This window comes from Tenebrio molitor, chromosome 4, assembly GCF_963966145.1.
Source record: "Tenebrio molitor chromosome 4, icTenMoli1.1, whole genome shotgun sequence".
In the NCBI taxonomy this organism is placed as follows: Eukaryota; Metazoa; Arthropoda; class Insecta; order Coleoptera; family Tenebrionidae; genus Tenebrio; species Tenebrio molitor.
Window position 1 is genome coordinate 5,519,182 of NC_091049.1, and position 12,163 is coordinate 5,531,344.

Consider the following 12,163-nt stretch of genomic DNA (forward strand, 5'->3'; position numbering starts at 1 on the left):
TCAAATAGAAAAAACGTTTCATTTCACAAGCTCCGCTACGTGTTAAATTTAACACACGTATTTCAGATACACTCTGTATATTGCACTTGACACGTTATCCAAATTCTTTTGTGATTTTTTGGCTTTACTTTCCGCCAAACATTTTTTGAATAATTGGTATTCCATTTCACGTTTCTTTCTAGATTGTTTAGCAATTAAAACAATTAGGCCATTCTAACCTCTTCGAGGATATCTTTCAGAACGTTTTCCTCGAAATAACTATCTGAATCTATACTTCAAAAATTCGTAGAAAAAGACAGGCAACCAGCGACAGTTTATAAAACGCAAGATTGGTAACGGCAAATGTGCTTACTCTGATGCTTTGCTTTGGGAAAATTCAATTTAAATTTTGAGGGTTTTTTCTTCAAGGATACAAAGAAGTTAATAGAAAAAATTATGTACCTCTACAGTAAATTGTTTAAAATTATACACCTAATTGTTTCTCTTTTTTTCTACCAAAAGAATTTTTTCATTTCTACTTCCACTCTTTTTTTCTTTGTTGTTTATATTCAGATTTCCAATTTCTAAAACATACTTTCTACATTCTTCCTTTCCTCCCGGCTTTTCTATATTTACATTCGTTCCTTTCGTGATCTTTTTTTGTTTATTATTTATACTTTCAACTTTGTCCTTTGCTCTTTGTATCATATCATGCTCCATGTGATATTTATTTATCTATTTCTAAGTCGCTTACTTTTTCGTTTATTTTTTTTACAATAAAATAATTTTTTTTTTGCATTTTTCTTTCTTCTGTTCTGTTATAGTAAACATTTATATCTTTATAACCATATCTATCGTAGTATTTTTGCCAGCTCGTCCTTTTTTGTTTCTTATGTAATATCCGGTGTTCATTTAAATGTATTCTCAAAGTTGGCGTTGAAGAATCGATTGTGAACGCACCACGGATTACAGATCACGGATCAGCTGTTTAAATCTAACCTCACTTTTTGCGTTATTTGTGTTTTTACTCTGGAGACTGTGGTGTGTTCACAATCGACTCTTCAATGCCAACTTTAAGGATAAATTTAAATGAACACTCGATACATTCTTTCAAGGTTGTTCACGTTTATCTTTTCCTCCTATTTACGTCTTCTTCTTAACTTTTTATTGTTTTTGTCCTCTTACATTTTTTACAAATCATTGAGCAATATTATTGTCATATTTACTAATTTTTTTTTCTGAAGTTCGTTGATTTATCGATTTTCTTTTTTCTTTTTCGATTAATATTATTTCCATTTCATTTTTCATTCCTTTCTTAGTTTATTTTCAAATATTTTTTTCACCTATCTTTTATTCCCCTTCTTGTTGCTCTTTAAAATCACAATTGTAGACATTAACATATCTTCCCTTTTAAACCAATGAACATTATAATATGTTTTTCACTGTTTTTTTAGCTAACTTTGGCGCAAATGCGTTCACTTTTCATTTTCTTAATTTTTTTCCCGCGTTCTCATACAATTTTAAATAGTCTCAGCATATCCTCTGTAGAGCATTTAGAGCATCCCAGTATAATTTCCATTTTTAAACTATTATTTACTATAATTCCTCAACAATGAGAACGCGCATTATCTTGTTGGAAAAAAAATTCCAACTGATACTTCTTAAAAAAATTAAACAAATTAACAATCAATTTCTGTTAGTCAAAACTGATTAACAAACTTTTAAATTTCCATTTATTGTAAATGTTTATTAGATAAATATGATAATTTTCTTAGATGTAAAATACTCGGAATCTGAGCATACAGGAAATCTTGTAATATTGTTGCATTCAGTTACCTCCCATTGTTCCATTTCCATCTTAAAATGATCATTTGTCAAAATTTTCTCAACTGTCAAAAGTCACACTAGTTCAAAAGACAAACCTGATCCCGATGAAGTATCGAGAGTCATATTTCCCTCTACAAAATCTTGCATTAGAACAAAAAATGTAATGTATACTTGAGGGACTGAACGGTAAAAAATGACTTATAATTGTCGTACTAACTTTTAAAAATGAAAAACAACTTTGAAAGACCAAGTACTCAAGTTCAGCATTATCGTGACAGACGCGAGTCATTTTCTACTATTCGAACGCTCCAGCTATAGTATGGCAAGCATACCTAGTCCAGGTGGGCTGGTGGAAGACAATTGGGCTCCTGAAAATGAAGTCTGAAGTATCGCAGTGTACAAAATATTACAGGCTTACCTAGCTTAGGGGAAGCTGAGTTGGATACAACTGTGTGTAAAAAAAAACGTATTTAGAAACAATAGTGAGAAAAGTGATACATACTCGTGCTTGGTCCTGGTGAACGGGTGGATGATGTGTTTCTTCCTGAAAATATTTCTTGGTGTCTAAAATAAAAACGGGTCACCGAATAAATTACCTGACACAAGCAAAGGAAATGCTGTCATGTTATTAGTTCCTGTAAAAGAAAATAAATAAAATGTGAGCTTGGAGGAAAATCTGTAAACATCCATACCCAGCAAGTCTCTTCCAGGCGAGCTCTCGATAGTGGTTGCCACACAGACAAATAACACAAGAATTGCGATCATCTGTACAAATCGAAAAAAAAAGTCTAAAGCGATTGAAGTGACTTAACTCACCTTTAGTGATTTGTCCATCACGTTTGTAAAACTGAACTGACTTGTCGTACGTCCTTGCTTAAATAGCGCGCAAGACCGAATAAATTATTTAGAATTTTCTTTTGTAAAATTCCTGCTTGATAAAATAGCACAAATTACTTGTGAAAATATTTTGCAAAAATTGATTTATTCTTAGTCATGTGCATTAGTCACGGTTCGCACTTGTAAATAAATGGCCAGCGAGACGTCCAGACCTCAGTCCTGGAAACTTTTTGGTGTGGTGAATTTCGTCTGTCAGAGTACACACAGACTTAACAACATTAATTAGTATTATTAAATACTACATACTCGTATCTTTATGGCAAATATTATCAGTTTCATTGACTTTTTTATCAGTTTGTCAAACTCTCTCCTCATTATCACTTCTTTTATGAGACTTTTGTTTATTTTGCGTTGCAGTCACGCTATTTTTGTTTTTCGGTTTATTTCGTTTTCCTGCAAGATACTTTGTACCCAATCAGTGCAGATTGGAATCACATAAAACAGTTGTAGAGTCGTGTCTCGCCAGACGTCTCAAGCTATCATTTCATTAAAATTTAAATAACATGACTTGATACGTTTCCTACTTTCAAAAATTATTCTTCTTGTCCTCTCCCTTCTCTTATCTTCTTCTTTCCATTCAATATCTTCCTCTCCAAACTCTCTCTACAAAGTCTCTGTTACATTTTATTCTTGTCTTCTCATATTCCTTCCTTATTTGTTTTCTTCCAGTGCTCTTTTTGTTAACTCTTCTTAGGTACAATTACGTAATTCCACACCAAGACCTCCAAAAATTATTATCTTTCTAATCCACCAAAATTTCAAAAAAAATTCCTTCTCTAAATTGTCCTTTCCCTTTTTTGCATTCCCAATACTTCTTCTCTTTACTTATTTCTCCACTTTCCCTCGACAAATTTTTATTTCTACTTCGATACTAATTTCTTTTTATTTTTTCTTTGTAACTTCGTCTTTAATCTTGCTGTTCTTCCGTCATTTCTAGTTTTTTTTTCACTTCACCAAATATCCACTAAATCTTCTCGGAGCAGCTTTGAAAGCTCTCGCTTCTTAGTTCTTCTAATTCCGTAGTTCCTTGATTTCCCTTTTTTTCATCCTAATTCTAGATGTAGCTCTCTATTTTCTTTTTGTTTCCTCCGTTCATTTAAGCTTCTTTTTTATTTTTTTTTAATTTCTTATTTTCTCTTTTCTATCAAAAATTTCCCTCTTCCTCCTGTAAACTGTTCTTTCCCTCTTTTGCATTCCAAGCAGTTCTATCACCTTCTCTTTACTTATTTCTCCCCATTCCCTCAACAAATTTCATCTCTACTTATAAATTTTTTTCTTCTTCTTCTACTTTTTCTTTGTAACTTCTTATTTTTTAGTTTCATTTTCCACTTCTTCTGGTCTTCTGGGAGCAGCTTCGAAAGCTCTCGCTCGAAAAAATTTGCAACTTTATTAAAAATGATTGTCTTTTATTGCTCGCAGTCCACTTTGCTCCGCCTTTATATCTTTTCCATGATGAAACGTAATTGACGTAAAAAAGTTTTGCCACCATTACTGCACAATTGTCGCCCCTCGATTAATTGCTCCCCGTTGGCGCGCCGACAAAGACCGGCCCCCGGGGATAAAAAATAAAATCGTTAACTACACTTCGTCAAAATTTGATTAATGTCTCTCGATTCCTGACACGAATCTTTTATTTCTCGGCAATTTCCCTCCGTTGTGTCCTCATCTGATCAGTCGTTTCGATATCTTGGGGCGCACTCCTTTCACGCTCGGCTTAAAATTTGCTAAAAATTCCGCCGTTCTCTAACGAATTTTCGCGTGCGAAATTCATTTAGACGCCCGCACCGGTCGGGGAATTCCTCCGGCAGATCCCCGGAGTGGGCGAGCTTTATCAATCATTTCAGGCTTTATTTTTTCGGTGTTAACGCAACAGTTAATTGATTGGAACGCGGACTGGTGTCGGAAATACGAGTTAATCCTGACGGGATTAGGTGGAACTCATCGGTTACTCAATAAAAAAAATTCATATCGCAGGGGCACAGAGTTGGGATCGGTATTGTCGCCCAAGGGTGGGAATTAGGGAATTAGGCAGGGAAGGGAGAGTTGAGCTATTTTTGGCTTTGGAGGGTGCTTCAAAAGTTGGATTGTTGTTAACAAAGGGGATTGAAAATGTTGTGAAAAGTGGAAACGCTCGCGTTGTGGAGCATCAGTTTATTTTCGAAAGTGTTAAAATTCCATAATTGGCCGCGGTCGACGTAAAAATACGATTTATAAAACATTTTTCGAAATAAGATTTTTTATTAAATTGGCAAAAAAAATAAAAGTATGTAGTATTTAAAGAAAAATTTCTTGAGAAAAATACAATTATTAAATTTCGATTCCTGATTTAATCCTGTATTTAGATTTTTTGCTATCTTAGCAAGGGTGATAATCACACGAGGAATGAAAAGTTCTTGAGTCCCAGGTTATGTCTGTCAACTGTCAATTATCATCACCTAGCAATTTAACATTGCTCAAACATAAATGTAAAATTTCAAATTTGGCGGGCAGTTGTGACGTACGACTAACCTAAAATGTAAAGTTTCTCTGTCATTCATCGTTATGTTTGATTTTTATTTATTGTTAAAGTTTTTTAAGTTTCATCATGAAGCTTTGATAAAATTTGTAAAGTGATGATAAAATAGTGCCTGCAACTTATTCAGAAAACAACAAAGTAAAAAGACTGTAATTGTGAGTAAAAGCATAAAATGGAAAATCAAAGAAGTTGCTCGCAATGCCTGGCATCGTTTGCAATGCAAGCTTCAGCACGACATGCCCAAGAAAGCCGAACTCGATTCAGAATGCTTCTGTTTTGACGAATTTCCTCAGCGGCCTTTTGAACTTGCAGCCAAACTGAGAAACTCCCAGTGATTTGCAAGACGCCGAGTAGTTGTTCGTGGTTGGTTTCCAATTTTGTGAAGAAGTTTTTCTGCAACTAAAATGCAATGTTCTCGTTGGCGGCCAAGCTAGCGTTTATTCATTTCGAAACGCCCGAAATCACGAAGATGCTGCGCAACGTTTACAATGGTTCGTGCTTTGGGAAGTATCCTTTCAGGAATCCTTTCACTGTAGGTTTGCCCTGCTTGCTCTGAATGTCCAGGGGCTTTGCCATAGAACAAGTTTTCTTCAGGTTGATGAAAGCCATTTGTGATTTAAAATGAGGTTCTTGTCAAAGTGACTTAATTTTGAATTAGATGACAACAAAAAAGTCTACTATGATTTTTTACCCATTTTTTAATACAATTCAGTGGCTCCCAAACTTTTTAAAAAAAAATTTAGCCTCTTTTTCTCGAAAAATATCAACATTATTGGCTCAATAGTTAAAGTCCATTCAAAAAACCACCAACGTCGAATTTTCCTCGATAATTACTATCGGCAACGCTGTCTAGTGTAAAATTTGGTGAGACTTGTAATTTTGAGGTTAAATGTTTATTAAGTGTCTTGTTTTTCTGGGCATGTTTAAGTAAAAATAATAAGAATCAATAAATAAATGAAACGTGCTGCTTATAAAACAATATGAACGAAATTCAAAGCAATTGAATTTTATTTTGAATAAAATAAATGTCATAATTTATACTTACAAACATAGTATGAAAAAATATCTACCTAGGGTTTTTTAAATTTTACCAACCTAAAGCAACAGGTGGTGGTTTTTTGATTTTTGAATGGACTTTACCTATTGTGGAGTTCTACCAGTGGTTAAAATAACCCGCACAAATTTCAAAGTCACCCTGTATATAACGTTTTTATTTGCTTCTTTCTTTTGGATATTTTTTAGTTCTTCCAATTTTTCAGTTCCCTTTTTTTCACATTATTTTCATTTTAATTCTTGATGTGTCTCTTTACCTCCTATTTATTTACCCCCTCAATTAAAATTCGTTTTCATCATTTTTTACTGTTCCTTATTTTCTCTTTACTATCACAGTTTTTCTTCTCTTCCTTTGTCACATTTCTTATACCTTCCATTTTTATGTTTAGGTGTTTTCATTATACTTTTCAATTTATTTGTTTTATGTTTTATTTATTTATCGTGTCATGTATCTGTCACATTACTTTGAGTCTATTTTAGTGTATCTCAAGAATCTTTTGTTTTGTTCCACAAATGTATTCATTTTATCTCCTGCTTTGCTTTAGCTTTAATGTTAATTAATGTTTATCCTGTTCTTCCTCTTCCTCTTTAAATATTGTAATTCACTGTCTTTTTCTTTTTATTTATCAGTTCCTTGTTTTTCACATTTTTTTCCAAATTCTACATAATATTGAGTGATTCAAAATGATTGTGGATAAGTATGGCAACTATGTACGAAAATTTATGTGGCAATTCTGTAGATAGGATAGAGTTGACATTTCTTTGACAATTCGTAATCGCGCAATTTTGAAAATTGTCAAATCAATGTGCAATGGTGTAAAAAAAAATTAAATGCATGCTTATGAAATGTCATACAAATGTCAACTCTACCTCACCCACACAGTTGCCACATACATTTTCGTACATAGTTGCCATACTTATCCACAATCATTTTGAATCACCCAATATATCTCTTTATCTCTTTTTTTTATTTCTCCGTTCAATTAAAATTGTCAAGTTCTACTTTCTTTTCTTTTTAATTTTTTACTTTTTTATTTTCTCTTTTTATTCACTTTCTCTTCCTCTCCTTGTTTTTTATTCTATCTTTTTCTTTTACTTTTTTAGCACTTTTTTGTACATAAATTCATTTGTTTCACCTTTAAATTTTAGTTACTTTTTAACTTTTTTCGTTTTTAGAATTACATATTTTATTTTTATAGTTTGCACATCTGTTCATCTAGTTTTTTCACTTTCTCCATTTATTTCGTTTCGTATTTATTTTAATTCATTCTAGTTTCTTTTTTCTTTTAAATACATCTTCCAAACACACTCATTTTATTTATCAAGTTTGTTTTCTCTTCTTCTTCGATCTGTTATATTTCTCCTATATCTTCTCGTTTACAAAATGTATCATATCATGAATTTTTATTACTATTATTATTACTACTAGCATTATGTTGTTTTTTCCAGATACTACACTTCTTATCTTATGTATGACATCATTAGATCATTACATTTCATGTTTTAGTTCTTTTCTTAAATTTCTGTATCTTTTAATCTTCTTCTCCTTCAATATATTTTTTGTAATAAACTAAATTTATTTATTCAAGTTTTCGAAACGTACACTCTCACATTTCTGATTACTTCAGCTTCATTTTTCTATTTTCTTTATTTTTATCACACTTCTTATATTTGTCTCTTTCCTGTTTTTACCATTCATTTTTCACGTCCTATTTTTTTATTTCAAAACACTTTTTTTAATAAAATTTTTGCAATCCTTTTGTTTTTGTTGTAACATTCGTCTCCGCTGCTTTAACACAACCTCTTCAGGGCCGTTGAAAGTTGTTAAAATAAAAATCCTAGAAATGCAAAAACTTGAGCAATTCTTCTTACATCACACAAATGCTTTCTCTTTTTTATGAGTTCTTCTTAACACTCGAATAAGTCCCAAGATGATGCATCGAGCTTCCACAACTGGTTGCAACAAGATCTGACATTTCTCAGAACTCTTCACTCTTACGCCAAAGTTTTTAAGAAAACGAAAATGTCGAACAGGATGCTCGATTGCTCGAGGATCGTTGTGAACAAATTTCTCTCAACTTTTCATTTCATCTCTTTTGGTGAAAATACAAATTGACAGAACAGATTGAAATTTGTTGCCAACCTAAGTTTAAGAAAGAAACATCCGCCGTGTTATTTATACGGGGTGAGTGCGCAACGAAAGCGGATGACTCACAAGCAAAAGAAAATCGCCGAGGCGACTTGTTTGTCTAACAAATTCGAAACAAGAGAAATCTATACAAACATTTGGCACTCCGTTATGAAACTTTGACATTGAGAAATCGCAATTCATCCTAAACGTCATAAAAGTGACGCAATTTTAAGAAATCGCGATCCGTTTTTTTTTCCAGTTCCTGATGGAACAGTTTTTTCCGTCGCAAATGGACGACTATTTGTGGGTTTATAGTTTTATATTTATCACCGACAAGGCTACCCCTGAAGGTTTTTTTTATTACCGCCGTAATTAGAGTGCCATTGAGCAATAATTATCGATTGGTACCGGCCATTATTGCTCCATAAACACTTGGATTTATTGCTCTTTTCAGGTATTTTACTGTTTCGAGAATGGCCCACTCGACGTGGACGTAAAGTACCTGTGAAATTGTCAAGGTCGAGTGGTGTGACTTGTCGAAACACGAATGAATGGGACATGTGAGATAATTTGGAATTTTTGTTACGTTTCGTTACGTAATATTTGGGGAAACGGAAGGGGGAGATGATAAAGGCTACCACAGAAGATAAGACGCCATAAAACTTCAGGTGAAGATGTGACAAGCGAAATTAGATCGATCTGTCTTGATATTGTCATTTGATAAAAACTTATATTTTTGGCAAATTTGCCATTTGACATTTGGCAGGTCTTAAATGACACAAGTGTCATAAGAACTAAATTGCATGGAAATTATAGAATATCTATTCTTAAAATTAAAAAAAAAATTGTATGATGTATTACTTTGCATGATCATGCTGTATGTTCTCCTTTTCTACGTTGATAACAATCAGACATTATCACTAAACTCACTATAATTCAGTATCAATAATTACAAAAATTAAGATGCAAACAATACTACATTGTGTAACCACCCTGTATACGTATGTAAAAAAATAGGTAACATTTTTCTTTGATTATATTAAAAAGTAATTGATATTTTTTTAATTACCAGTAGAAAAATTAATGTCTGGTCAGTGCAGTACCATTAACAAAGTAAACGTTTAGTCATCAGCAAATTTTGGAAATTTTTCTTTGCACATTATTGCAAAAAGTAATTAACACTTTCTTGTCAGTGAACAATATGAGATTTTGTAAAATACCGTACGCCAGTGGAAATCTTGACAGTCTTCAAGAAATTAGCAATAATTTTAACGGTAGTCATGAAGGGCGGGGCTTGTTGCTACCGCGTGACCATAATGAGCTCGACTCGACCAATGGCGCTGTCCTCCTGGTTAAGCTCCGCCCACTATATTAATTTCCAACAGTCGTCGGCAGAATTGTGAGAAGGATTATAAAATGCAAAGTGGAAAGTCCAAAATAAATTAAACAAATAAACGCAAGCTGCTCGTGAATACCCAAATGTTTATTTGCTTGGTTTTATTGTCTTTGGTCAAGCATTAACAAGTTGCACCGAGAATTTAGCACTTTCTTTTTTTGCCAAACAAAGCTCATTTGTTTTTATAATTCAAGGCCTGTCAAAGTCCTTTTCTACGTGTGAAATCAAAATTTTCATTCGACAAAAACTAAAGTTCATTGCATCAGAGTCCTGACGATTTTTCGATATCCTTTGTTCTATTTTGGGCCTTATCGAAAATAAATGTTGCCCAAGTGGCAAGACAATAAAGACGCCAGTTGATATTTTATCGCAATAAACGATTAATCTGTTTTGAGAAATTGTTTAGTAACAAATTTCACTTCAGTTATTATAATGCCTAAAACAAACAAGGAAAATAAAAAGGGGGTTGGGGGTCAGGTCGGTTCTTAATCCGTCGTTCAAACAAACGTCAAAATTGACAGTTGTGATTGTGGCAAAATGACAAGTGCACCGCCGATAACTGCAAACAGAGCTATCAGTACCAACAGAGCGTGTGTCATATGGGCCAAATCCAACGCACACATCCGCCATTTTGGCGTAATAACTCGTCAGGCCTTGCGTTTCTTTTTTTCCGGAACAGCGGCAATAATGGAGTGGAGGGTCAGAAACGCGAAAAAATTGGACGGGTCGTAAATTACGCGGAGATGACAAGCGCAAGATTTTATCTCGATTAATCAAATTCCGCGTTATTTCGGTCCTGTTCAATTAAAACATTTATGTAATTCGTGCGTGATTAACTGAGGCAGCTAATCATCGTGCAAACAGCGCGCGAGATCCCATCGCAAACGCGCCAGTGTCCCAGAAAGGCGTCCACGTGGTGTCACACGGACTCAGCTCTGGCGGCCGGGGTGGCGCGCGCTCTGCGACTTCCGGCTCGAGGCCCTTTGATCTCGCCTCGTCTTGTTTGTTTTAGCGATTAATCCTGATTCCTTGAATCACCGGTGACGCCAGGACCTGCCGGATCTTTCGCCGGTTATAACCGAGAGGGTGCGTACAAGGTGGTGACGAAAAGTTGTGCAACCGACTGGACGGAAGAGCGACGAATGAGATGAGGAGTCGGAGAGCGTCGCCACCCCCATCCGATGCCACCATGTCATATCTCGCGCGAACCTATAAATACACTTCGCCTCCTTCGCCGCATCATAGATATCAGAGCAGCGGCGCGCAACAAACGAACGTCGCAACAATCGCGTGTTGGTGATCGCTAGTGCAACGAGTGTTTTATTTTTTGGAAATTTTTTTTTGCCCAACATGAGAACCGTCGCAGTTTGTGTGGTCTTCGTCGTGATGGTGATGAGTGTACAGAACGTCTTCGCCGGACCCAGATACAGGTAAATTGAGAAAAAACTTTTCAATTATACAACTCTCTCTGAAGGATCGAGATTAAGAGAATTTAATTGGTTTGTCAGTTTTGATCCGCTTTTAATTAGTTGGCGGAGTTTTGACGCGTCAAGTTGAACTGTTGCATCAGTCGTTGGTTTTCTTGCAGGATCAAGAGAGTGTCCGACGCTCATCTGGCTGACTTGCAGACGCGGATAGCGCTCAACAACAAACTCAAAGGAATATCAATCACCATGCCGGTGGGCGGCGGCCGCATAGACCCCCTCAGGATGTGAGTACGACCCCAGACTCTCCTCCGGAGATGTGCTAATTTGATTGTTTTGCAGAGGCCGAAGGCGTCGATCCCAATCGCGATTTCTTGACGTGCTCTTCAACCACTCGGAAGAAGATAAGGGCGACCCCGTCGACTTCAACGACTACGAGAGCTTAATCCAGAGATTCCGGAATTTAGAATAATCCAACCTCCTCTAGTTTCTTTTGTGATTGAAAATAGTGACAGTATGAGAGAGAGAATGGATTAAGTCACTGTACAAACTTAGTTATAACAAGCAGTATTATATTTACTTAGTTCTAATCTAGTCCCTAGACAATTAATTTATTTATTTAATTCTACTTATTATTTATTAATTGTGAAATCTCGAATCTTAAATCTCAAGTGTTGTACATAAGTTTTTTACGTTTTTTTTTGTTTTTGTATGATGAAATCAACTGAAAAAATATTTATTGACGAATTGCTCTTTTTCATCCCTTTCACCTCCAAGTGTCGATATCCTCCGAACTGTTAAAACCATCGAGTGTTAGCATCCGGTGAACGGGTGTACCCTATCGATTCGAACCAAAGCGCACGCTCCCACTATTTACGCCTCTCTTAGAAAGAGACAGAAACATACAAGTTTGGCGAGAGGGAGCGAGATAGTTGTTTTGG

At 34.9% G+C, this 12,163-nt stretch overlaps 2 protein-coding genes across 3 annotated transcripts; one reads left to right on the top strand and one right to left on the bottom strand.

Annotated features, from left to right (window-relative positions):
* Nucleotides 1-1,679: 1,679 nt before the first annotated feature.
* On the bottom strand, nt 1,680-2,785 carry LOC138128392 (uncharacterized). 2 transcript variants are annotated; one of them, XM_069044599.1, is made up of 8 exons: nt 2,623-2,785; nt 2,499-2,571; nt 2,403-2,441; nt 2,309-2,350; nt 2,225-2,254; nt 2,139-2,174; nt 1,902-1,946; nt 1,680-1,836 (listed from the first exon to the last, which is right to left on the bottom strand). In XM_069044599.1, exons 1-8 carry the CDS (start codon nt 2,638-2,640, stop codon nt 1,808-1,810), a joined length of 312 nt encoding a protein of 103 aa, XP_068900700.1. In that variant the 5' UTR covers nt 2,641-2,785; the 3' UTR covers nt 1,680-1,807. The 2 variants fall into 2 exon arrangements, with proteins under 2 accessions (XP_068900700.1, XP_068900701.1); XM_069044600.1 differs by having other exon boundaries at nt 1,902-1,937; nt 2,623-2,781.
* An 8,140-nt stretch (nt 2,786-10,925) lies between these two features.
* On the top strand, nt 10,926-11,969 carry LOC138128391 (uncharacterized). Its single transcript, XM_069044597.1, has 3 exons — nt 10,926-11,228; nt 11,387-11,509; nt 11,565-11,969. The coding sequence occupies exons 1-3, from the start codon at nt 11,149-11,151 to the stop codon at nt 11,692-11,694; spliced, it is 333 nt and encodes a 110-aa protein (XP_068900698.1). The 5' UTR covers nt 10,926-11,148; the 3' UTR covers nt 11,695-11,969.
* Nucleotides 11,970-12,163: the final 194 nt, after the last annotated feature.

Coding starts and splice junctions, on each gene's coding strand:
- LOC138128392 (XM_069044599.1), bottom strand. Junction 2,442..2,498: donor GCCTGGAAGAGACTTGCTGG/GTATGGATGTTT, acceptor TTTCTTTTACAG/GAACTAATAACATGACAGCA. Junction 2,351..2,402: donor ATTTCCTTTGCTTGTGTCAG/GTAATTTATTCG, acceptor AAATATTTTCAG/GAAGAAACACATCATCCACC.
- LOC138128391 (XM_069044597.1), top strand. CDS start 11,149: ATGAGAACCGTCGCAGTTTGTGTGGTCTTCGTCGTGATGGTGATGAGT. Junction 11,229..11,386: donor TTCGCCGGACCCAGATACAG/GTAAATTGAGAA, acceptor GTTTTCTTGCAG/GATCAAGAGAGTGTCCGACG. Junction 11,510..11,564: donor CGCATAGACCCCCTCAGGAT/GTGAGTACGACC, acceptor ATTGTTTTGCAG/AGGCCGAAGGCGTCGATCCC.